This window comes from Tachyglossus aculeatus, chromosome 22 (genome assembly GCF_015852505.1).
Source record: "Tachyglossus aculeatus isolate mTacAcu1 chromosome 22, mTacAcu1.pri, whole genome shotgun sequence".
In the NCBI taxonomy this organism is placed as follows: domain Eukaryota; kingdom Metazoa; phylum Chordata; class Mammalia; order Monotremata; family Tachyglossidae; genus Tachyglossus; species Tachyglossus aculeatus.
Window position 1 is genome coordinate 44,013,780 of NC_052087.1, and position 27,354 is coordinate 44,041,133.

General features: G+C 46.3%; 1 protein-coding gene across 1 annotated transcript in view; it reads left to right on the forward strand.

Moving 5' to 3' along the window:
• Positions 1–229: 229 nt before the first annotated feature.
• Positions 230–27,354, forward strand: part of INSC (INSC spindle orientation adaptor protein) — a 114,002-nt gene continuing 86,877 nt past the window's right edge. Inside the window, 3 exon segments of the mRNA XM_038764801.1 lie at positions 230–266; positions 269–333; positions 7,623–7,717. Of these exon segments, the coding sequence (XP_038620729.1) occupies positions 230–266; positions 269–333; positions 7,623–7,717 (197 nt within the window).

Consider the following 27,354-nt stretch of genomic DNA (forward strand, 5'->3'; position numbering starts at 1 on the left):
CCTGCTCTAGGTCTCAGTAAACTCCCCCCAGGGTTAATGGGATTGAAAGTGCCAAACCTCACCCGTTGAGCTCTGAACTAGGAATCAACTCAGTCGTTGGAAACTCCAGGCCCATCTAGGCCAAGAACTCACAGCCGTGATGAATGAGTCTTGGGGTTATCTAGGGAAACTTGTAAAGTGAGTGCGTGGAAATGGCCGGAAAGACCTTCCAGTTCCAGGGTTTCGGGGAATGGAAATGATTAAAACTTAATGCAAGTCAGGAACATCTTCAAAATGGATGAGCTTGGGGGAATATTTCCAAAATGGAAAATTGAAGACTGGGAGTCTTGCAAGGTGAGAAAGGGAAGTGTGTGTGTGTGTTTGTGAATGTGTGAAGTGGGGGCTAGGAGGGAGGAAGAAGGGGGAACTGTATTCAAATGCATTAAGCCTAGGACCCTTCTGGCCAGAGGGTATTCTTGGCCAGTAGAGTTTTTGGTCTGTTTATTGTTATATTATACTCTCCAAGAGCTTGGTACAGTGCTTTGCACACAGTAAGCACTCAATAAATGCAAATGAATGAACGAATCCCAGAAACTGCTGCTTTAGTAGATTGTTGAGGACTCAATTAGTCAATTATATTTATTCAACACTATGTGCTGAGAACTGAATTAAACACTTGGAGAGTACAATAGAATTGGTAGATTTGATTCTTGTCCTCATGAGGCTTACAGTTTAGTGGGGGAGACAGAGATAAACTTCAGGTAGGGGAAGCAGTAGAGCTTAAGGATATGTGCAAAAGTACTAGTGTTGTGGGGGAGAGGGGAACAGGGGGGTGAGTACTCAAGTGATGAGTGGCACTGGGATGAGGAGATGAGAAGTTAGGGGAGGCCCCTTGGAGGAGGTGCAATTTCTGGAAGGCTTTGAAGATGGGAAAAGCAATGACCTGCTGAATACAAAAGAGAAGGAGTTTGAGGTAGGAGGGAGGGTATGAACAAGAGTTTTAAACAGTGGGAAGAAAATGAGGCAGAAGCAACATGGCCTAGTGGAAAGAGCATGGACCTGGGAGTCAGAAGGATTTGGGTTCTAATCCCAGCTCAACTAGTTGTCTACTGTGAGGCCTTGGGAAAGTCACTTCACTTTTCTGTACCTCAGTTATCTCATCTGTAAAATGGGGATTAAGACTGTGAGCCCCATGAGGGACATTGACTGTGTCCATCCTGATTAAGTTGTATCTACCCCAGTGCTTAGTTCAGTCCCTGGCACATATTAAGCAGTTAAGACATATTATAAAAAAAGAAAGAATAGGTTGGCTTGGGGAGGGTGAAAACTGGGGTATAATAGGAGAGGAGTAATAATAATTAATGATAACTGTGGGTTTTGCTAAATGTTTACTATGTGCCAAACACTGCACTAGGTACTGGGATTGGGATAGATACATAACCATCAGTGGTTTATAGTCTAAGTAGGAGGGAGAACAGAAATTGTAAATGAGGGAACTGAGGCTCAGTGAGGTCAAATGACTTGCCCAAGGTCACCCAGTAGGCAAGTGGAGGAGCTGGGCTTCGAACCCAGGTCCTCTGACTCCCAGACCTGTACTAGGCAATGCTACTTCTCTAATATGTAGCAGGGGAAGAGCGAGAACTGATTGAGTACCTTAAAGGCGATGGTGCAGAGTGTCTGCTTGTTGTGGAAAAAAATGGGCAGCACTTCAGGGGTTTGAGGAGTGGGGAAAGACTGGTGGTTTGGTGGCAGTGATGTGCTGGAGTGGCAGTTGAGGGGGTATAACGTGCCTGTTGTGACATAATAATAATGATGGCATTTGTTAAGCACTTACTATGTGCCAAGCACTGTTCTAAGCACTGGATTGGGGGCGGGGGGGGGGGGGGGGGGGGTGTAACAAGGTAATCAGGTTGTCCCAGTCTTAATCCTCATTTTCCAGATGAGGGAATTGAAGCACAGAGAAGTTGTAACTTGCCCAAAGTCACAGCTGACAAGTGGCAGAGCTGGGATTAGAACCCATGACCTCTGAATCCCAAGCCCATGCTCTTTCCACTGAGCCATGCTGCTTATCGGAATAAAACAGACACTTTCCCTGCCTGACATGACTGGGCTTGTCCAGTATCTCTCTCTTCAGGCTTGAAGTCAGGAGGTGATTGGGTAATAATAATGGTATTTGTTAAGCGCTTACTATGTGCCAGGATTGGATTCATTCATTCAATCGTATTTATTGAGTGCTTACTGTGTGCAGAGCACTGTTCTAAGCACTTGGGAAGTACAAGTTGGGAACATTTAGAGATGGTCCCTACCCAACAGTGTGCTCACAGTCTAGAAGGGGGAGACAGAGAACAAAACAAAACATATAACAAAATAAAATAAATAGAATAAACATGTACAAATACAATAAGTAAATAGAGTAATAAATACATTCAAACATATATACAGGTCCTGTTGGGAGGGGAAGGAGGTAAGGCAGGGGGGATGGGGAGGAGGGGAGAGGAAGGAGGGGGCTCAGTCTGGGAAGGCCTCCTGGAGGAGGTGAACTCTCAGTAGGGCCCTTGAAGGGAGGAAGAGAGCTAGCTTGGCAGATGTGCGGAGGGAGGGCATTCCAGGCCAGGGGGATGACGTGGGCCGGGGGTCAATGGCAGGACAGGGGAGAACGAGGTGAGGAGATTAGTGGCAGAGGAGTGGAGGGTGCAGGCTGGGCTGTAGAAGGAGAGAAGGGAGGTGAGGTGTGTGTGTGTGTGGGGGGGGACGAGGTGATGGAGAGCCTTGAAGCCGAGGGTGAGGAGTTTTTGATTGGATGTGTGTGATATCTGGGTTACGATTCAGCTGACTCGCATTCCTTCCCTCTGCCCCCCATCTAGCTGCTGCTTAGTGGGAACCTGGCCCCTTTCCCCTCCACATGGGCCTGGGAGTCAGAAGGTCCTGGGTTTTAATCCCGGCTCCACCACTTATCTGCAGTGTGACCTTGGGCAAGTGACTTTACTTCTCTATGCCTCAGTTACCTCACATATAAAATGAAGATTGAGACCGTGAGCTCCACATGGTACAGGGCCAATATCCAACCCAATTTGCTTGTTTCCACCCAGTGCTTAGTACAGTGCCTGGCACATAGTAAGCACTTACTAAATGCAGTTAATTTAGGGGGTCAAGCAATCAGTCATCTTTAATGAGTGCTTATTGCATGCAGAGCACTGTACTAAGGACTTGGGGGAGCACAATATAACAAAGCTGGTACACACATTTTCTGCTCTCAGTGAGCTTAGGGTCAGGTTCCCTATTGTGTTTTGCACTTACTAAAGAAGAAAACAGGAGAAGAGGAATTCTGGAGTGTGGGTTTTTTTTATGGTATTAAGTACTTACTATGTGCCAAGCACTGTTCTAAGCCCTGGAGTAGATACAAGTAAATCGGGTTGGACACAGCTCCTGTCCCACATGTGGTTCACAGTCTTAAACCCCATTGTCCAGATGAGAGAACTGAGGTACAGAGAAGCAAAGTGACTTGCCCAAGGTCACTCAGCAGACAAGTAGTGGAGCTAGTGGTGAATTACCAACACCTGCCCCCCACTCCCCGCAAAATAAAAAACTTTGTTTTCCTCCTCTCTTTCTTTGAACCAGAAAGAACAGATCTATAATGGTATATCTAGAGCAGTGTGCTTTGGTTGGATTTGAGCGTGGGACTGGGCCTGAAATGAGTCTGTGTTTTTCAGCTTATTTTTTCAAAAAGAATATTGGAATCCCAAGTCTGTCCTCTAACTCTGTAAGATGTCTCCCTTCATTCCCCCAGGCTCTGAGCTCTGCTCCTCGCGACACCAGGACCACTGACTAATAATTAAACTGATCATTTGTTTTGCCTCATGACCTTTAAATTTATCATTGCTCTTTTAATCAGATCAAGGTAATTTATGGTCATTTTACTTCCCACATAATGCCTCTGAGGGTAGTGGCTATCAGTTTTATCGGAAGTTGACTGTAAAGAATGAGAACATTCAAAGTCAGGAGAAGTTAGAGCAGGAATGAATGATTCCTGAAAACCTCTGACCTCTTCCCATACTTTCTCAATCAATCATATTTAGGCAGTGCAAACTGTATGCCACACACTGTACTAAGTGCTTAGGAGAGTACAATAAAACAAAACTGGCAGATACTTTCCCTGCCTGCAGGGAGCTTACAGTCTAGAGGGGGAGACAGATACTAAATTATGGATATGAATGTAAATGCTGTGGGGCTGAGGGTGGGGTGGATACCAACTGCTTAAAGTGTACAGATCCAAGTGCATAGATGATGCTGAAGGGAGAGGGAGTATTTATTGGACATTTACTGAGTGCAGAACACTGTACTAAATGCTTGGGCAGGGTACAACAATAAACAGACATATTCCCTGCCCACCATGAGCAGGGGAAGGCCTCTTGGCTTTTGTCCATTAATGAGAGTTGGGGAAGGAATATCCTCTGAAATTAAAGACCCAGAAAGCAGGTAATCTGAGACAAACTCATTAGTATCCCATGTTCAGAAGGAGGAGAGGCATAAGATCCTAAAATCCTAGAGGAGGAGACACAAGTTAATCTACTCCACCTATACCACCTCCTGCTTCCAGGCAACACTATCCCTAAAACAGTCCATGATGCTGTGGAATTACTTTCAAAACAGCCAGCCAACCTTTGCTTTCCCCTTCTGGATTTCTCTTGTTTACATCTTGTTTTAATACAAAGAGGCCCGGACCAAGCAAGGCCGATTTTCACTTAATCACCAGATTCAGGATCGGTTAAGCCACAAATGCTTTTCCCCATTCCCTTTGTGACTCCATGTCCATCTATTCATCCCTGAATTTTACAGTTCTTTCCAGCAAAAAAAAAAAAAGTTTTATGAGAGGGCCAGTAGCATCCTAGATTGTTGGTTCAAGTCCCTGATCATAATCCTTTTATTTACTCAGACAAGGGAATCCATTAACCCAGGGGCTCAGAGGCCTGGGAGGAATTGACCCTCCTTTACCTAGTGTTGGTGAAGATGAATTCTCCCTTGCAGCCCTATCCCTTTGCTTCCCTCTACGTGCCCCACCACTCCCAACAGCTGAGCTGTGTTTGCTGAGCAGTTTGAGACTGTACTCCTGTTTCCGCCAGGTCAGTCAGTCATTTGTGGTAGCTTCTTTTTCTTCTAGACTGTGAGCCCACTGTTGGGTAGGGACCATCTCTATATATTGCCAACTTGTACTTCCCAAGCACTTAGTATAGTGCTCTGCACACAGTAAGCGCTCAATAAATACGATTGAATGAATCAATTTGTATTTACTGAGTGCTGTGTGCAGAGCACTGTACTAAGCATTTGGGAGAGTGCAATATAGCAGACATTCCCTGCCCATAACAAGCTTTCAGTCTAGAAAAGGTGACAGACATTAATATAAATGAAGAAATGACAGATATGTACCTAAGTGCTGCAGGAGTGGGGGGGATGAATAAAGGTAGTAAATTGAAGCAATGCTAAGATGATTATCTTGTATCTATTGCAGTGCTTGACACATAGTAAACACTTAATAAATACCACAGCTAACAATTACCTCACAGTCTAATGGGGAAGGACAAATGGGTATTTAATCCCCATTTTACCACTGAGGAATCTGAAGCTCAAATAAGTTAAGTGACTTGCCCAGGGCCAGCCAGCAGGCAAGGAGCAGAGCTGGGATTAAAACCCAGGTCTTGTGACTTTGGCTCATTACTGTTCAGCCTTGCTTTGGTTTGGAGATTCTTTCATAACATGAGCAATTTGAGTTTCCTGCTTGAGCTGCTCCTCCAGTGGTTCATTTTAAAAAGTTTATTGTTGAGCTTTTACACTTTGTCATTTGTCTCAGCATGTTGCTATCCATTTTTCCAAGGTGAGGGGTAAAGAATGCCAACTTCCATACCGAGTGGCTTAAGATACGGAGCCCCACTCTCCCCTTAAGGGTTTTGTTTATATAATCAAGTCCTCTGATTCCCAGGCCCTTGCTCTTTCCACTAGAAATAACCCCAACCTGGCACAAAAGTGGACTGCCTAGGGAAGCAGAGTGGAGTAGTGGAAAGAGCACAGAGCCAGGAATCGGGAGACATGGGTTTTAATCCTGTCTTCATCATTTGCCTGCTGTATGGCCTCAGCCTAATCATTTAACTTCTCTGGGTCTCAGTTTCCTCATTGGTGAAATGGGGATGAAATACCTGTTCTCCCTCCTTGTTAGACTGTGGGACAGGGATGGTGTCTGATCCCATTATCTTGTATTTTCCTCAGTGCTGGGCTTATAGAAAACATTTCATAAATTCCAACATTATTAGTAGTAGTAATTCCACATGGTTCTGGAGGAAGGGTGGTGTCTAAATTCAGAACGGGTCCCTAACGTGGCTGATTACCAAGTGCAACCTCAGGGGCTGTGTGGTTGTGAGGAGTTTGGGGTGCCTCTGACTCTGGTTAGAACGTGGGGTCTAGGGAAGGGTTCAGGAGCTCAGAAACTGGGGTTCTAAGTCATCACGGAATCAGCATGAATTGGTCGGGTATTAGTGTTGGGAAAACAGGGGTGTGGGACTGAAGACTGAACCTAAAAGCATGCACCCACTCATTATATTGAATGAAACAATGCCCATCTATTCAATGCAGAAATCCTGGATGACTCAGGGTAGCTCAGGTTTGTAGTTGAGTCTCCTGATCCCAACAATGTTCAGGCAGTTCATCTGCAGGGGTTGACATGAAGGATGCTTCAGCATCAATCAATTAATCCTTTTTAATTGAGCACTTATTGCGTGTCGAGCACTATATTAAGTGCTTGGGAGCATACAGTAGAACAGAGTTGGTAGACACCTTCTCTATCCACAGTGAGTTTACCATCCAGAGAGGGAGGCAGACTTTAATATAAATTATGGATATACACATAAGTGCTGTGGGACTGATGGAGAGGCAAATAAAGGGGTGAGTAAATAATAATGATGGCTGTTATTAAGTGCTTACTATGTGCAAAGCACTGCTCTAAGTGCTGGGGATGTTACAAGGTGATCAGGTTGTCCCTGTGGGGTTCACGGTCTTCATCCCCATTTTACAGATGAGGGAACTGAGGCCTGGAGAAGTGAAGTGGCTTGCCCAAAGTCAACCAGCTGACAAGTGGCAGAGATGGGATTCGAACCCATGACATCTGACTCCAAAGCTCAGGCTCTTGCCACTGAGCCACGTTGCTTCTCTAATAAATAGAGAAGCAGCGTGGCCTAGTGGAAAGAGCACAGGCCTGGGGTTCAGAGGACCTGGATTCTGTGTGACCTTGGGCAAGTTACTTCAATCCTCTATGGCTGAGTTCTTTTGTTCTCCCTCCTATTTAAACTGTGAGCCCCATGTGGGATAGGGCCTGGGTCCAACCTAATTAACTTGTATCTACCCCATCACTTAGAACAACGTTTGACACATAGTAAGGGCTTTACAAATACCATTAAAAAAATAGGGAGGGGGGGAATTGGACCAGATGATCCAGGAATCCTTTTCCAGCCCCATGCCAGCTCCGTTCCTGATGGCTGGGATCAACACAGAGAATGGCTTTAGGAGGTGACTCTGCTGTCCCCTTGATCCCATGGTTCTTTGGTTCTACCTAGCTCTCCCTCAAATTCCCACTAACCATCACTTTTCTTTCCTTTCAGGAGCCAGCCTATGGGCAGGCCACATTCCAGACTGGCATAGTGATGACTTTCCAAGGAAGCAGCCACATGGATTCTCTCTCCCTACCTGTCCAGGGGTATGTTTTGCATCATCCCTCACGAGGCTGGTTACCCCTCTTCTTAGGGGGTCCAACCAGTGTAATTTATTTCTATTAATGTATGTCTCCCTCTATAGCCTTTAAGCTTGTTGTGGGCTGAGAATCTGTTATTTTGTACTATTGTGCTCTCCCAAGCGCTTAGCACAATGATCTACACTTAGTAAGCACTCAATAAATGCTGAAATGTAGTTGGGGCCCTGTTGGCCCCAAGCTCCAGCCAGTCAGAAAGGGTGGGCAGAACCCCTAGGCCACCCAGGTCCAAAATATAATCATGATGACTTTTACTAAGCACTTCCTATGGATCACACAATGTGCTAAGTGCTAGGGTAGATTCAAGATGATCGTATTGGATGCAGTTCCTTCATTCATTCAATTGTATTTATTGAGCACTTACTGTTTGCAGAGCACTGTACTAAGTGCTTGGGAAGTACAAATCAGCAACATATAGAGACGGTCCCTACCCAACAACGGACTCACAGTCTAGAATGGGGAGACAGACAACAAGACAAAACACGTAGACAACTGTCAAAATTGTCAGAACAAATATAATTAAAGCAGGGACTCCCAATGCATGGAATACAAGTTAAATCAATCAATGGCATTTGTAAATTTTTTATGGTATTTTTAATGGTATATTTACGGCTTTTTATGGTATTTATATGGTATGGTATTTTATGGTATTTATTCTCACTATATGCCAGGCACTGTACTAAGCGCTAGGGTAGATACAAGCTAATCAGGTTTGACACAGTCCCTGTCCCATAGGGGGCTCACAGACTTAACCAACATTTTGCAGATAAGGTGACTGAGGTACAGAGAAATAATGTGACGACCACAGTCACACAACAGGTAAATGGCAGAGCCGGGGCAGTGACCTAGGGCAAGTCACTGAACTTGCCTGAGCCTCAGTTCCCTCATCTGTAAAATGGGAATTAATACTATGAGTTTCATGTGGGACATGGACTGTGTCCAAATTGATTTGCTTATATCTACCCCAGTGCTTAGAATGGTGCCTGGCACAAGGTAAGAGCTTAACAAATGCTATTTGAAAAAAAAAATGGGTGGGCTGGTGGTGCAGCTTGGATGGGAGAATGTTGGGGTGTTAAGTCCCTCCCTGAAAAGCCATGGGGCCACACTGAGTCGGTATTGAATGAGGGGTGACTGTTGTGTCTATTAAAAAAAGAAGCAGTGTGGTCTAGTGGAAAGAACATGGGTGTCGGAGAATCTGAGTTCCAATCCGTGTTCCTCCATTTGTCTGCTGTGTGACCTCAGGCAGGTCAATTCACTTCTGACCCTCAGTTCCCTCAGATGCAAAGTAAGGATTCTATATCTGTTCTCCCTCCTCACTGTGGGCAGGGAATGTGTCTGTTATATTGTACCCTCCCAAGTGCTTAGTACAGTGCTCTGTGCATAGTAAGTACTCAATAAATACAGTGATTGATTGCTTCGATTGTGAGCCCTTTGTGGGACCTCAGTGCTTAGTACAGTACTTGGCACATAATAAGCTCTAACAAATGCCACAATTATTATTAATAATGATGGCATTTGTTAAGCACTTACTATGTGCCAAGCACTGTTCTAAGCTCTGGGGGTGGGTGGGCGGGGTTTACAAGGTAATCAGGTTGTCCAGCCTGGGGCTCTCAGTCTTCATCCCCACTTTTCAGATGAGGTAACTGAGGCCCGGAGAAGTGAAGTGATTTGCCCAAAGTCACACAGCAGACAAGTGGCGGAGCCGGGATTAGAATCCATAACCTCTGACTCCCAAGCCTGGGCTCTTTCCACTGAGCCACGCTGCTCCTCTAATTATCATTCAATCAGGTAATGATAATTGTGGTATCTGTTAAGCATTTACTATGTGCTAAGCTCTGTTCTAAGCACTGGGGACAATACAAGGTAGTCAGTTCGGACACAGTCTTTGTCCCACATGGGGCTCACAGTCTTAATCCCATTTTACAGATAAGGGAATTGAGGCCCAGAGAAATGAAATAACTTGCCCAAGGTCACACAGCAGACAAGTGGCAGAGCCGGGACTGGAAACCAGGTCTTCTGCCTCCCAGGCCCATGCTCTAGCCACTGGGCACACGGCTTTTCAGTGTGAGTGGGGTCCAGCCTGGGCCTGAAGGGGTGTAGGCACCGGCTCCACTCCACTGGCCCTCTGTGGAGAAACCATAATTCACCAGGACGGCTTCTTGGTGCCTGCCTCCGGGAGCCGTGCGGTTTTCTGACCAAGTGTCGTCAGAGCCACTGCCCCTAATTGCCATGTGGAAGGCAGAGTGCCTTACCCAGATTATATGGGGTCTGCTCAAAAACCCACATATGCCCCATGGGGAAAGCAGCACTCAGTCTCAGAAATCCTTGCAGCTGAGTGATGCGAGCCGGAAGTTAGAGCGTGACTTTGGTTTTCTGCGTCCTTCCCAGATTGCCTGGGTGGACGACCCGCGGTCCACGCTGAAGAGTGGACGTCCTTGCTTGCCATTCTTTCCCAGATCCGAATTTGACAGGGGATGGCGCCTAGTCACTCTGTTTCTTTTCCCTTGTCCCCAGCTTCTCGCCAAGCTGGCACTTCAGAGGATTGTGTGTTGAGCTGGGAAGGGACTGGCCGGATTGGTTTTGCGAGGTCACAAGGTCACGGGTGCCATCCCTCCAAATGTCCCGTGGCTGTGGTCAAAGATAGCATTCTGGGCCACATAGACCATTGACCTGATCTGATCAGTCAGTCGTATTTATTGAGCACTTACTGTGTGCAGAGCACTATACTAAGTGTTTGGGAGAGCACAGTATAACAGACACATTCCCTGCCCACAACGAGCTTACAATCTAGAGGGAAGAAGTCTATAGTCTGCAGTCCAGGGGTCTGCTCAAAGTACCTGTCTGAGCAGGAGAGGAGATCCCTCCCAGGGTTACAGTCTACATGTACTGAGCACTTACTCTGAGTACAGCACTACCTTAAGAGCTTTGGTAGTATAATAGAGGTAGTAGTAATAATTATGGTGTTTGTTAATCGCTTACTATGTGCCAAGCACTGTAGCCATGATCACTGTCCTCAAAGAGCTTGAAATCTAGTGGGAGAGATGAACACTAAAATTACAGATAAGGAGAAGCGACAGAGTTTCAAGACAGGTACATAGGTCTTATGAGGAACTGGGTGATGGGGAAGACTCAAGTGAATAGATGATGCAGTAGGGGAGGAAATGGGATAGGGTGATGAGAGATTAGTCAGGGAAACCTTCCTCAAAGAGATATGATTTTAGTAAGACTTTGAGGATGAGGAGAGCAGTGGTCTGCTGGGTGTGAAGTGGGAGGGAGTCCCATGCTGGACGGAGGACATGAGTGTTGGGTCAACAGTGAGAGGACCAAGAACAAGGCACAGCGAGTAGGTTGGCATTCGAGGGGCAAAGCGGCAGGCTGGATTGGAGTGGAAGAGGAGTGAGGATAAACATGAGACTAGAAGTTCGTAGTTATGACAAATCTCTGCTTCTAGATGAAGACAGTGCAAAGGGAATCAAGAGAAGAAACAAGAGAAGCAGTGTGGCCTAATGGACAGGGCACAGATCTTCGCCTCAGAAGAACCTGGGTCCTAATCCTGGCTCTGCCAGTCGTCTGTGCCCTTGGGCAAATCACTTAACTTCTTTATGCCTCAGTTCCCTTATCTGTAAAATGGGGATTAAGACTGAGTACCTCAAATGGGATATGGACTGTGTCCAACCTGATTAGTTTGTATCTACCCCAGTACTTAGTACAATGCCTGGCACATAGGAAGTGCTTAATACAAAAAAAATTAAAAAATGTTATTTAGTGAACACTTAGTGGGTGCAGAGAACTGTACTAAAGGCTTGGGAGAGCAACATACAATGGAATTAGTAGGCATGATCCCTTCCCACAAGGAGTTTACAATCCAGATGGAGAGAGAGACATTGAAATAGATTACAGAGAGGGGAAGGGGAAGGGTACTTGGATAAGTACATACATGTGGAGCTCAGAATGGGGTGAATATCAAGTTTGCCATTACAAAGAGAAAGAGGAAGGACAAGAGTCTTGGTGTGTTTTTACTTTTTATGGTCTCTGTTAAATGATTGCTATATGCCAGGCACTGGGGTAGATACAATCAGGTTGGACACAGTCCCTGTCCCCCATAGGGCTCACAGTTTTAATCCCCATTTTACAGATGAGGGGACTGAGGCACAGAGAAGTGAAGCACCTTGCCCAAGGTAACACCGAAGATAAATGTTTAAACCTAAAGGGGAATTTTCTATTCAGACCCTGGGACAGACAACTCTGATTTGACTGAAATATCTAAGTATGGCTCCCAGATGCCTTTGTATGTGGAGGCAGAAATGGGAATGAATTCAAAGTCTTGAAATCAGTCAAGGGTACTGTTGCAAATAGACACTTTCAGGGCAAAATGTTATTGTGCTGACTTACAATAGTGGGAGTTATTGATTATCTGCAGTCCTGGCCCTGAGCTTGTCAATTATTTCTTTGGACCGAGGCAGGGCTGGGGCCAGGATGGTGGAGGGGCAGCAGCAGCAGAAGCAGGTCTCCTCTGTGCTGGAGCAGTGATTTGTGTGCTGACGTGACCAAAGAGCAGGGAGATATGGCAGAGAAGGGAGGGAGGGCAAAGGAGGCACCGTTAATTAATATTATAATAAAGTAAGCTGCACTAATCAAAGGGGAGAGACACACTCTGAGGCAAAAATAAATGGTTTCATTTGCTGCCGTTGGGGTGCCTGGTTAGTGTGAAGATCTCTTCTTGGGGAGTCATATTTGACAATGAGTTTGAGTAAGTAGCGCTTTCTAGTGTACTTATGGGAACAGAGATTTTTGGATGAGTAGCTTTTAATATATTCTCTCTATTTTTTATGGTATTTGTTAAGCATTCACTAGGTTGCCAATAGTGTTGAAGTACTGGGGTAGGTACAAGTTAATTAGGTTGGACACAGTCCCTGTCCTACATGGGGCTCACTAAGTGGCTCTGTGGAAAGAGCACGGGCTTGGGAGTCAGAGGTCATGGGCTCTAATCCCGGCTACGCAGCTTGTCAGCTGTGTGACTTTGGGCAACTCACTTAACTTCTCTGTGCCTCAGTTACCTCATCTGTAAAATGGGGATTAAGACTGTGAGCTCCATGTGGGACAACCTTATCACCTTGTATGCCCCCCGGTGCTTAGAACAGTGCTTTGCACATAGTAAGCGCTTAACAAATGCCATTATTATTATTATTATTATTATTATTATTATTATTAAGTAGGAGGGAGAATAGATATTTAATCTTCATTTTACAGTTGAGGAAACTGAGGCACAGAGAAGTTAAAGAATTTGCCCAAGATCACACGGCCAGCAATTGGCAGAGTGGGGTTTAGAACCCGGGTGCTCTGATTCCCAGGCCTGTACTTTTCCACTCAGTCATGCTACAGCTTTCGTTCAATTGTATTTACTGAGTGCTTACTGTATGCAGGGCACTGTACAAAGTGCTTGGGAGAGTACTAGCTAAAAATGAACACATTCCCTGCCCATAGTGAGATTACAGTCTAGGGACAAGCTTACAGTCTAAAACATCTCTAAAGCCATTTTTCACCCAGCAAGGTGTACAGCTGTGGCAGTTTTGGGGATTACTCTCAAAGGTCATTTTATACCCAGGAAGTTGTAGAGATGTGGCAGTTCTGAGGATCATATATTGCTCCTTTGAGGTGTGTTTCTCATTAAAAAAAGGTAAATGAAGGCTGCCATTCTCGGATTGAGCACGAATTGCGTGACCTAGTTTCTATTCAACAAACCTTCGGGGGCCACTTGGAGACATTTTAACCTCCCCAGGGGCCCAGAGCTAATGGATTGGGCTGGTTCTCCATGCGATGTCTGACATCATTACGTCACATTATGCATGCTGACTTTGTAGCTGTCTCCCCGGTGTCTCCCCGGGTTTAACTGATGAGGGCTTGGCAAGGAGCCTCCCCGATCTGTCGGCTGGCCTGCGCTCCCCCTGGTTCCCAGCCAGGCTGGATCGCTCATCACTCATGTATGCTTCATGGGTGGCTCCTTTCACAATTGCTAATCCACCATCAATTAACCCGGGCTATTAGCTAATGGGGTTATCGGCCTGTTAGAGCCAGGGCAGGGTCTTTCGCTGGACCACAGAAGATATGGCTTCTCTCAGGTCAGCCCCCTTGCTGCCAAGAGTTTTAGGGGCAGGGAAAGGAGAGGAGAGGATGGGTGAAGGGGTGATTTTTCCCCACCCCTGGTTTACTCCGTGCAAGTCTGAGGGCTCTCTGTGCTGCCTTAATGAAGTCAGTTATATTTACTGAGCACTCACTGCGTGCAGAGCACTGTATTAAGCACTTGGGAGAGTACAATATAACAATAGACACATTCCCTGCCCACAATGAGCTTACAGTGTAGAGAATTGTTATAGAGGTTGTTGTCCTTATTAAAAGCACATCTCCAAGAGGTCTTCCCCGACTAAGCCCTCATTTCCTCTCAATAATAATAATAATGACAATAACAATAATAACTGTGGTATTTGTTAACCACTAACTATGTGCCAGTCACCGTTTAAGGGCTGGGGTGGAACAAGCAAATCTGGATGGACACAATCTATGTCCCTCAAGGGACTCACAGCTTTCATCCATTGTACAGATTAGGTAACTAAGGCACAGAGAAGTGAAATCATTTGCCCAAGGTCACGCAGCAGGCACAGTGCGATGGGCTTGGGAGAGTACAAATCAACAAGTTGGTAGACAACACTACCTCCCCTCAATGAGCTCACAATCTATAGAGGAAGACAAACAATATAAATAAATTATGAATACGTACATAAGTGCTATGGGACTGACGGAGGGGTGAATAAAGAGAGCAAATCTGGGCAACGCAGAAGGGATTGGGAAAAGAGGAAATGAGGGCTTAAGCCAGCGAAGGCCTCCTGGAGGCGAAGAGCCTTCAACAAGGCTTTGTACAAAGCTGTAATTTATTTCAGTTAATGTCTGTACCCCCCTTTAGACTGTAAGCTCATTGTAGACAGGAAACATCTACAAACTCTGTTCTATTGTACTCTCCCAAACACTCAGTTCAGTGCCTTGCACACAGTAAGTGCTTAATAAAAATGATTGATTGAAGTTGCCCTGGCAAGCCTCTTGTATGTTGTCCTTATTAAAAGCACATCTCCGAGAGGCCTTCCCCAATTAAGCCCTCATTTCCTCTTGATAATAATAATAACAATAGCTACTGTGGTATATGTTAATCACTTACTATGTGCCAGACACTTTATTAAGGACTGTGGTGTATACAAGCAAATCAGGTTGAACACAGCCCATGTCCCACAAGGGGCTCACAGTTTTCATCCCCATTTTACACATTAGGTAACTGAGGGCAGCAAGCCAGAGCTACAGCGAGGGGATGTGAGCTCTGTCAGGCCATGCTTGGCATAGGTTGGAGCAGCGGCGGAGGCTTACATAATATTAGTAATAATAATGATGATGGTATTTGTTAAGCACTTTACTATGTGTGAAGCACTGTTCTAAGCACTTGGGGGGGATACAAGGTGATCAGATTGTCCCACAAGGGGCTCACAGTCTTAATCCCCATTTTACAGATGAGGGAACCGAGGCACAGGGATAAGTGGCTTTTTTTAATGGATTTATTAAGAGCTTACTATGTGCAAAGCACTGTTCTAAGTGCTGGGGAGGTTACAAGCGCTTGGAACAGTGCTTTGCACATAGTAAGTGTTTAACAAATGCAATTGTTATTATTATTATTATTACAAGGTGATCAGGTTGTCCTACGGGGTGCTCACAGTCTTCACCCCCATTTTACAGATGAGGTAACTGAGGCCCAGAGAAGTTAAGTGACTTGCCCAAAGTCACACAGCTGACAATTGGCGGAGCTGGGATTCGAACCCATGACCTCTGACTCCAAAGCCTGTGCTCTTTCCACTGAGCCACACTGCTTCTCCTTGCCCAAGGTCTCTTTCCACTGAGCCATGCTACATAGCTAGGCATACACTAGCTATGACGTGGTTGGGGGTTCCCTGGGCTGCAGGGGTTCCTTGAGCCCCTGCACTAACCTGACTTTGGAGTCAGGGCGGGCCACCAGCAAGCTTTATGAATAGCAAACAACCACCCGACTACCTACTCCACCTTTCACAGTCATGCATGGAAGAGGAATGGGAGACAAGCCAACCGGACACAGTTCAGCTCTGACCCTCCAGAGACTCACCTTGACATTCCCTCCCACCCGCAAAAGATGCTCCTCCTTGCTGTAGACCCTGGGAGGACAGGAAGTAGAAATTTGGAAGGCAAGAGGATTCTTCCGAAAGACCCGCTCCCATTCCCTTGCCAATTTCCCTTGATTTATGACTCTACCGCTGGGGTCTGTTCTGGTGAGAACTGTTCATGAGCAGGAAAAATATCCTGTCTGGAGCACTGACTTTTTTGGTCCCTGGGGTCATTTTTAGAGTAAATCTAAAAATGGTGTTCAGTAGAGAAGGGAGGTTGTTAGATCGGCTCAACAACTGCATTGTCTTCTGATGACAAGAAATCAGTTCAGTTACAGGTCGATTAGATAGACTAATGATTTCCCAGGTTGGGACCTTTCATTCTTGTTGTGTCTGTCGCCAATGGATCGTGTCTCTGAAGACTCAGGGAATTGCAGGTGGGATGCTGCGCTGGCTGTGGGTTCGCCTTTCCAAATCCCGGGGCCAATGTCCTCCTAGGGCCCCACGGTCTGTTTCTGGCAGCAATGCATTCTGGGATTCGTGAATGTCTCCTCTGCCATCAAGGATTTGGGTGCCAGGTAGCCACTCTCTTCACTCCCGGCCCCGAGCCCTGGATGTCAATATTACACCTGCTCTAGAGAAACTCCCATTAACCAACTGGACTCCCATAGGATGGCTTCTTGTTGGGGTGTCAGCTATGTTTCTGGGAGGCCAATCACAAAACCAAAGAGCGTAATCCAGACAGAAACCATTGCTAAATGGGACAGCCAAGTGGCCAACCTATGAGGGCTCATCCAAGCCAAGCTGAGCCCATAAGAATGGCAAGTTCAAAGGCCAAGATTAATTGTTATGAGGTAATAATCATAATAATAATGATAGCATTTATTAAGTGCTTATTGTGTGCAAAGCACTGTTCTAAGTGCTAGGGAGGTTACAAGGTGATCAGGTTGTCCCATGGGGGGCTCACAGTCTTCATCCCCATTTTACAGAAGAGGTAACTGAGGCCCAGAGAAGTGAAGTGACTTGCCCAAAGTCACACAGCTGACAAGTGGTGGAGCCGGGACTTGAACCCATGACCTCTGACTCCAAAGCCTGGGCTCTTTCCACTGAGCCACGCTGCAAGATCCTGGACTTCCTGCTTCTAGCCTAACTCCCTAGAGCTGTCTACACCCAAGAGCCCTTTGGCTGCATGATTAGGTTCCTGGAGGGCAGGGATCATGTTTACTAATTGTGTAGTAGACAAGGGCTTAGCGCATTGCTCTGCATGTAGTAGGAGCTCAATAAATGCTACTGATTGGGCATGAGGCAGGAGATGGCACCTCGTTAACTTTTGGGCCATTTCAGCTCTGGGGTTGGATAAGAAACAGCAGGAACTCTCTGGATTCTGGGGCTGTGTCCAGGCCATCACCCTGCTGTCAGATGATGCATCACTGTGGGTGGGATTGGGACCACATATGGGTGTTTTCATGGTTGTTTTGATCAGTGATTCTGGGGCTTACGTGGCTGTTGACATGGATGCACATGAGCCGCTCAGTCTGGTGACTGCCTCTGTGCTCATCTAGACACAGTGAGGCTTCAATGTAGCTGCTCTGGGGTCCTGCCATCACCATGGGCTCAGTTCCTCTTCTGTGTTGGGCAATCAGTCATTGGTATTTAGTGAGCATCTTCTCTGTGTGTAGAGCATTATCCTAAGTGCAGCAGCATGGCCTAGTAGATAGAGCATAGGCCTGGGATCTGGGTTCTAATCCTAGTTTCACCACTTGTCCGCTGCACGACCCTGAGCAAATCATTTAACTCCTCTGTGCCTTAGTTACCTCATCTATAAAATGGGGATGAACACTGTGAGCCCAGTGTAGGCCGAGGACTGTGTCCCACCCTATTTGCTTGTATCCACTCCAGCATTTAGTACAGTGCCTGGCACATATTAAGCACTCAACAAATACCACAATTATTATTATTATTATTGCATCCATTCCAATGCTTGGTACATACTGAGCACTTAACAAATATCATTATTATTATTGTTATTACAACAGGCCTGGTAGGCATAATAATTGTGGCATTTGTTATGCACTTAATATGTGCCAGGCACAGTACTAAGCCAGATAATAGGGTCAGACACAGTCCCTGTCCCACACAGAGCTCACAGTTTTTATCTCCATTTTACAGACAAGGTAACTGAGTCACAAAACAGTGAAGTGACTTGCCCAAGGTCACACAAAGGGCAAGTGGCGGATCTGGGATTAGAACCCAGGTCCTCTGACTCTTATTCCGCGCTCTTTCCACTAGGCCTCGCTCCCACATGGGACTCAAAGTCGAAGTAGGAGGGAGAACAGGTATCAAATTCCCATGAGGTTGTTGTGGGCAGGCAATATCTGCTTGTTATTATATTGTACTCTCCTAAGTGCTTAGTACAGTGCTTTGCACACAGTAAATGTTTAATAAATACAATCGAATGAATGAATAATAATAATGATAGTATTTGTGAAGCGCTTACTGTGTGCCAAGTACTGTTCTAAGCACTGGGGCAGAATCAAGGTTGTCTCTTGTGGGGCTCACAGTCTTAATCCCCATTTTCCAGATGACATAACTGAGGCACAGTGAAGTGAGCTGCCCAAGGTCACACAGCAGAGCAGGGATTAGAACCCATGACTTCTGACTCCCAAAACCGGGCTCTTTCCACTAAGCCATGCTGCTTCTCGACTCTTACAACCACTCATTGATATCTGACACCAAGTAGAACTGTGTGTCCTGACTTCACCCACAACATGGATTCTGGCTTCAGCCTCTCCTCTCTAAAGATTGTAAGCTTCTTGTGGGCAGGGAAAGCAGCATGGCCTACTGGAAAGAGCATGGGCCTGGGAGTCAAAAGACCTGGGTTTCAACCTCAGCTCCGCCACTTATCTGTTTTGTGACTCTGGGCAAATTGCTTAATTTCTCTGTGCCTCATGTTCCCCATCTTCAAAATGAGGGAGCTAATGGTGATTAGCTTATTTCTATCCCAGTGCTTAGTAGAGTTCCTGGCACATGGAAAGCACTTAAATACCACAAGAAAAAAAACATGGTCCATGGAAGACCAGAGCAGAAGCCAAGCTTTTCACTGTACCTTATTTTCATCTCTCTCACTGCTACCGTCACCAATCTATCCTTTCCCTGAGCTCCTTCCTGTTTCACAGCCGTCAGACTACCAATTCCCCATTCTTCAAATACCTTCTGATGAAAAGAGAGCAGGTTACCCATCAGGTAATTCCCCCTTCTGAAATCACACCACCTCCAGGAAACCTTCCCCAATCAATTGTTCATCTCCCCAACTTTCATGCCCTCCAGTTTCCATTTCAGCCCTTCTACCTCATCTAAGCATTTAAGGACTCACCCCCTTCACTTCATACATATCTTATGCAGTCTTCTCCCTATCTGCAACTTAAGCGTTCATCTCCCCCACTAGACTGTAAGCTTGCTGAGGGCAGGGTTCGTGTCTCTCTTTGTCTACTGTACATTCACAAGTGCTAGCACAGTGCTCTGCAGAAAAGTAGGTGCTCAGTACATACCATGGGGGGACCGAGCTCCGCTCACATGGTGGAAAACATCTGGTGTTGGAGATGGTGGGAATTAGTTTGCCCTGCCCCCCAAGGGTACCATTGGGGGTACCATTTTTTGGGGAGTGGGGGATCCAGTTCTTATCACCCTCTGCCTGGCAAGGAGTCCCCTTTCTACCATTGGCACAAATGGAATGGGGCCCCCACCAAGGGAACAGCATGTGGGAAGCCTGTCTGCATCTCCGTGCCCACGGGGAATTCATGAGCCTGGAAATGGGGTCAAACTAGCCCTGCCTCAGAGCACACAAACAAAGGCAGCAGCAAGAAACCCATCTGTGAGGAGGCTGCTTTCTCTTCCTCACATGTCTCTCATTACCGGTGCCCTAGGCACCCCCCACCCCCAACCCACCCAACCCCACTTCTGCCACCACTGAGTCCCATACCAAGGGTTGGGGGACCGGGCAATTAAACCAGGAAGTGGGGTGAAGCCAGAGGCCACCTATTGGCCCCACCGCCCCAGGAGACTTGGCTGGGATCCCAGCCCCTAGTTGAAGGTTGTTGAGTTGTTACTGCCCAAGGAGAGCAACTCCCTGTCACGACCTCTCTCACTCCCTGTCTCTTGAAAGGAAGTGAGAGAGACCGTGACTGGCGGCTCTTCAGATGAAAAGAGAGCAGGTTACCCATCAGGTAATTCCCCCTTTTGATGGCCAAAATGGGCCACACCTACTATAGCAAGTTCTGGTCAAAGGCCCTTCTTCGGCTGGTCTGAAGAGACTGTAAACTCGTAGGCAGTGAATGTGTTGCACACTCCCAAGAATTTAGTACAGTGCTCTGCACAGAGTAAGTGCTCAATAAATATGACTGACCAGAGTCTGAACCCAGTAATATTAATAATAATTGTGGTATTTAATAATAATAATGGCATTTATTAAGTGCTTACTACGTGCAAATCACTGTTCTAAGCACTGGGGAGGTTACAGGTGATCGGGTTCTCCACAGTGGGGCTCACAGTCTTAATCCCCATTTTACAGATGAGGTAACTGAAGCACAGAGAAGTTGTGACTTGCCCAAAGTCACACAGCTGGCAATTGGCGGAGCTGGGATTTGAACCCATGATCTCTGACTCCAAAGCCTGTGCTCTTTCCACTATTTCTTAAGTGCTTCCTTTGTGCCAAGCACTGTGCTGAACTCTGAGGTAGATATGAGATGATCAGGTTGGACACAGTCCCTGTCCCACATGGGGCTCCCAGCTAAAGTAGGAGAGAGAACAGGAATCCCTGTATTACAGATGAGGAAACTGTGGCCCAGGAGTCAGAGAACCCTGGTCCTCCAACTCCCAGAACCATGCCTGTTAGGTATTCCAGTGATGTCACCTTGTCTGTCTCCACCCCAACCACCCTGGACTGACTGGGGCTGCAGTCTATAAAGACTGAGGATATGGGGTGGCAGAAACAAAGATGCCTACATGGGAGATGGGCAGACACCAGCTGTTTGCAAAACTCGGCTAGTTAACCCTCACAGAAGTTTGGCAGTTGGGGACTCCCTTGGACAGACCCAGCGGCAGGGCCCTGGCCCTTGGAGGAGTCGGGCGTTGACTTGGCCAGCCTTCCCTGCCTCAGAGTCATGTGGAAAAGAAATTGCACAGAGTTGTTTGTGGCTAATGTAATTGGCAGGAAAGCAAGAATAATCTCAAAGACAGCTCCCTAGAGCACTCTATTGTCATTTGACTCTGAAACCAGGTCCCACCTGGCATGATGGCTGTCAAAAGGGCCTTTGTCTGGTGGAACAGCAGTTTTGGAGTGAAAGGGAGATGAGATTAAAGCGGGGAGAACCCCAGAGGGTATGCTGTTACCTAATTATGGAGGGGTTCTTTATTCTCTCCTGGCTGTACTGTGTTTGGTGACTCTGGAATTGAACAATGTGCAGAGCACGGTAGTAAGAGCTTGGGAAAGTACATAGCAGCATGGACAGAGCACAGGCCTGGGAGTTGGAAGGCCATGGGTTGTAATGCTGACTCTGCCACTTTTCTGCTGTGTGATCTTGTGCAAGTCACTTCTTCTCTGTGCCTCAGTTACCTGATCTGTAAAATGGGGATTGAGACCATGAGCCCCATGTGGGACAGGGACTGTGTCTAACCCGGTTTGCCCCACCCCAGCGCTGGGTACAGTGCCAGCATATAGTAAGTGCTTAACAAATACCATCATTACTTAGTTGTGCTTAACAAATACCATCATCATTATCCTCATCATTACAGTACAACAGTTAGCAGACACAGTACCTGCTTTAGTGAACTTACAATTTAGTGGGGCAGACAGACATAAATATGAAGAAATAAGAAGTTTATAAAATATAATTTATGTACACAGTGCTGTGGGGTTGGGGTGAATATCAAATGTCTAAATAATAATAATAATGATAATAATGGCATTTATTAGGCACTTACTATGTGCTAAGCACTGTTCTAAGCACTGAATAGTAATGGCATTTATTAAGCCCTTACTATGTGCAAAACACTGTTCTAAGCTCTGGGGAGGTTACAAGGTGATCAGGCTGTCCCACGGGGGGCTCACATCTTCATCCTCATTTTACAGATGAGGGAACTGAGGCCCAGACAAGTGAAGTGACCTGCCCAAAGTCACCCAGCTGACAAGTGGCAGAGGCAGGATTTGAACCCACGACCTCTGACTCCAAAGCCCGGGCTCTTTCCACTTTCCACTGAGCCATGCTACTTCTCTATACTAATAATGATGGCATTTGTTAAGCGCTTACTATGTGCCAAGCACTGTTCTAAGCTCTGGGAGGATACAAGTTGATCAGGTTGTCCCATGTGCCCCTTCTTTCCTCTCCCCTCGTCCCCCTCTCCATCCCCCCGTCTTACCTCCTTCCCTTCCCCACAGCACCTGTATATATGTATATATGGTTGTACATATTTATTACTCTATTTATTTATTTATTTATTTATTTTACTTGTACATTTCTATCCTACTTATTTAATTTTGTTGGTATGTTTGGTTCTGTTCTCTGTCTCCCCCTTTTAGACTGTGAGCCCACTGTTGGGTAGGGACTGTCTCTATGTGATGCCAATTTGTACTTCCCAAGCGCTTAGTACAGTGCTCTGCACATAGTAAGCGCTCAATAAATACGATTGATTGATTGATTGATTGATTGATGTGGGGCTCACAGTCTTAATCCGCATTTTACAGATGAGAGAAGTAAGGCTCAGAGAAGTTAAGTGACTTGCCCAAGGTCACACAGCAGACATGTGGCGGAGCCAGGATTAGAACCCATGCCCTCTGAGTCCCAAGCCTGTGCTCTTTCCACTGAGCCACGCTGCTTCTTGTGAACTTCTTCTAAAGTTCACAGAGCCAAATGCAAAGACCATGTAGAAGGGAAAGTGAGTGGGGAGGGAAGAGGGCTTAATCGGAGAAGGCCTCTTGGAGGAGATGTGACCTTAATGACGCTTTGATGGTGGAGAGAGTGATGGCCTGGCTTATATGGAGGGGGAGGGAATTCCATGCTCAGGGGAGGATGTGGAAAAGGGGTCATTGGAGAGATAGACGGAATCGAGTGACAGTCAGTAAGCTGGCGCAAGGAGAACAGAGTGTCTGGGCCGAGTCCTAGTAGGAGATGGGTGAGGTAGGATGGGATGAGCTGATTCATTCAGTTGTATTTATTGAGCACTTACCGTGTGCAGAGCACTGCCCTAGGTGCTTGGGAGAGTACAATACAATAAAAACATTCCCTCCCTACAAAGTGAGCTAATCCTCATTTATTCAATCATATTTGTTGAGTGTATACTGTGTGCAGAGCACTGTACTAAGCACTTGGGACAGTACAATAAAACAATAAACAGACACATACCCTGCCCACGTCATGCTTACATCTGGAGGGGAGTCAGAGGACCTGGGCTCTAAATCTAGCTCCTCCACTGGTCTGCATGACCTTGGTCAAATCATTTCACCTCTTCAGGCCCAAGTCCTATCATCCGGCAAAATGGGGATTCAAACCTGGTCTGCCTCCTACTTAGACTGTGAACTCCAAATGGGGCCTAACTTTCTTGTGTCTACCCCAAGGCTCAGCACCGTTTGGCTGATGATGTTTGTGGTTGATGTTGAGCCCTTGGGAGTCTGAGAAGGGTGGGGATGATGCTTTGGAAACTTCCTACTGTGCTCTCAAAGGCAATGGTGCTTCCCACGGCAGCTAGCAGGCTCATAGCCCTGCTGCCATCCAAACTCTATCTTCCCCTTTTGACTCACTGAAGCAGCCCGCTGCTTTGCCGCAGTCATCGTGTTGCGGCTTGATTGACTTGGGGCGGGGGGGTGGGGTGGGGGAGGGTGTGTGTGTGTGTGTGTGTGTGTGTGTGTGTAGGACAATGTAATCTGAAGCTTTGACCATGTGGAGAAGAGCAGGTAGTATGGGAAGCACCTTTCAGAAGGAGAATATTTGGGCAACTTGGGAGGATTACAAATCCTGGGCACATCTGTAATTTTTTATATCCATAATTTATTTAGATCAATGTCTGTCTCCTCGCTGTGGACCATACACTCACTGGACAGGGAATATGTCTACCAACTTTAATAAAGTGTACTCTCCTGAGAGCTTAGTGCAGTGTTCTACACACGGCAAGTGCTCAAATATGATTGATTAGCGCCTATTTTGCAGGTGGAGGACAAATAAAATATAGACAGGATGTGACCCCTGCTCACAAGGAACTTGAACTCTAACTGGAGGGGTGGTGGGCAGGGGGATGGATGGACCAGGAAAGATGACAATGAAAATGGAAAATCTTCTCCCATCACTGCTCTCCTCCTTTGGGCTTTCTTCAAGCCGTCGGAGATGGCATTGCCACGCCTCTAAAAAGTGGGGAAGTACTGGGGGGAATTCATTGCCAGACTCTAAGGAGATGGGAGTCTGAGCACACTTGAGTAAGTGTGTTCTATTGTCCTGAAGTTCAGCGATGGACTGCACTCTAGAGACAAGCCTCGCTGTTGGGCTCAGGGATGAAAGAGTCTTGGAGAGCAGTGACAGGTTATCCTTTGGACAACAAGGGAGGGAGTGTGGCCCAGTGGAAAGAGCTTTGCTGGGCAGCAGATTCGGAGGCTGGATTTGCATGTGTCTCTGGGCAAGTCACTTAACCTCTCTTGACCTCTGTTTCTCTATTCGTAAGTGGGGAAAATAGCCCCAGTCCTGGCTTCCTCAGAGAGCTAGTAAGAAGTGATAGACATGAAAGAGTTTTGGAAATAAAGTTGTCGGGGAAACAATGCTATAAATATGAATGTGGTGGTTATTGCCCCAAACAGTAGATAATCTTAAAAAAAATTAAAATATTTCCTTAGAAGGTTTACCGCCCAATATTCTGGGTTTGTGTGTAGGGTTAGATCTGTGAAGTGTTTCCCGGGTGATTGGCGTCATGCATTCCCACAGCTAATTTGCTCTTTGGGAAAGAGCATTTCAGAGAACCCTGGAGTGGAAAATAATCACAGGGGCCACTTGGACACTAATTATGTGTGTGTTTTTTTGGGTTGCATAAGGGCGGTCTTCATAGAGAAATAGACTGGCAGTCTCTATGATGTCAGAGAGGTTAATTCATTGAGCTGGGTGATGTATTGTAGGCAAACAATGCTGTCCACTGCATCCTTGCTTGGGTTCTTTGGGGGCGGGGGGAGCCCCCAGTTTCTATTCATGGGTGGTAACACAGGGATGATTGTAGTCAGATAAATAATTTACAAGGGATAATTGACTTCTTTTCGTGTTGTGCCGCTGAATAAAAGTTTTCTATAAAGCAGCATTGTTCCATTAATATGCAAAAAAATGTGGTGCCCGCATACCTGACAGTCATGGTGAGTCACTGGGGACTCTGCCATGAGGATGCAGGGTGGTCTGAGGGTGACCTCTGACCCTTTAAAATGCAGAGGGTTAAATGGTGGCCACATGCATCCTTCCAATGGACGAGTGGCAGTAATGTCCATTGTGATCTCAGATACCTTCTTGGCTCCAATAGAAAACTGAAGGTGGGGGGACTCCACCCTGTAGAAGGAGCACCCCTGGGAGGCAGAAGACCGCTGAGTACTGTGCTCTGCTCACGGTAAGTGCTCAATAAATACCACTAATGGATTGATAGGGGAATACCGGCCCAAAGGAAGATCCCTGTAGGCTGTAATCTCTCTCTAGACTGTAAACTCTTTGTGGGCAGGGGATTTGTCTGTTTATTGTTATATTGTACTCTCCCAAGCACTTAGTACAGTGCTCTGCCCACAGTAAGTGCTCAATAAATACTATTGTCTGACTGACTAAGGAGCTATCAGGGAGCCAAGTTGAAATGATCTAGAAGGAATTGGATCCCCTCTTTCCCAGTTGGTGTGAGAGCCCCATCAGCTGCCTCTCCTCAATCTTTCCACCTCCTGGGGTCGGCAACCTGTGCCTGAGGGAGCCTGCCTGCCCTACCAGTCAAGACCTTCTGACTTCCAGGCCCGTGCTGTATCCACTAGGCCATGGATGAAGTTGGTGTGAATGAGGTATGCATGGGAAAAGTTGCGGGGAGGGCAAGGAAATGCTTTGGACCAATTTGAGGGGTTGCATCTCAATTCGACAGTTCACCCCGTTGCTATTGGACCCTCATTTCTTCTTCTCATTCTCCTCCCTTCTGCATCACCCTTTCACTTAGATTTGCACTCATCACCCCACCCCCCTCCCTCAACCCCACAGCTCTTATGTATATATCCATAATTTATTTATATTAATGTCTGTCTCTCCCTCCAGACTACAAGCTCATTGTGGGCAGAGAATTTGTCTACCAACTCTGTTATATTGTACTTTCCCAAGTGCTTATTACAGTTCTCTGCACATAGTAAGCACTCAATAAATATGATTGTTAGAACACAATTTTTTGCCCTGATTGACTTGAGTCTCCTGTCTAGGCTATCAGCTCATCCTCCAGACTGTAAGATCGTTGTGGGCAGGTAACGTGCTTGCCAAATCTGTTGTATTGTACTCTCCCAAGCGTTTAGTACAGTGCTCTGCACACAGTAAGCACTCAATAAAAATGGCTGATTAAACACGGCTTTTTGCCGTGTGTGACTTGTTACCCTTCTAGGTTGTAAGCTCGGCCTCTAGACTGTAAACTCATTGTGTGTAGGGAACATGACTGCTAACTCTGTTGTATTGTACTCTCTCCAGCGCTTAGTACAGTTCTCTACATTCATTAAGGACTCAATATATATAATTGATTGATTCACTGATTCTTTCAGCCAGAGAAAGAGGATTTTTGTCCCTCTGGCTGAACCAGGCTCCACTGAATTTGCTCTTTCCGCAGAGACTCAGCTGTGTTTCTGCAAAACTTGTGGTTTTCACCTTTTGGTATAGAGCTGATCTGCAAAAGAAAGGGGAAACTGGGTACAGTCATTAACTTCTAGGCTATCTCTGGATGCAGACCACCACCTCACTAGTAGCAGGTCAATTAATTGAACCGACGGGTCTTTTTTAAGAGTGGTGAAATTGCAGCGATCGTTTTCAGCTTCGGGTTGAGGGTCACTGGGAAATAGGATGCTCAGAAACCTTGCTTCTTGAGATTCTATCATGCAGCACCTCTCCTGGCTAGCTGGGTTGGATTAGGCATGCATTTCACTGCGTGTTCGTTTCATTGACCTCCACCTCCTCTCTACTCTCCGCCCCACTGTGGCTATCTGAAAGTCCTGATGGCAGATAGGATCAGACATTGTTAAGTCAGTCATAGTTGCTGAAAACAAAGCTCTTCAAACTTGTCATTATAGAATGAACCTGGGGCAGTTTTAAACCACTGGACGGTTATCTTTATGGGCTCGCTGCATTTTGGAATAATGCACGGCAATGGCTGTTTTTCATGTTGCTGTTTGTGGAGCCT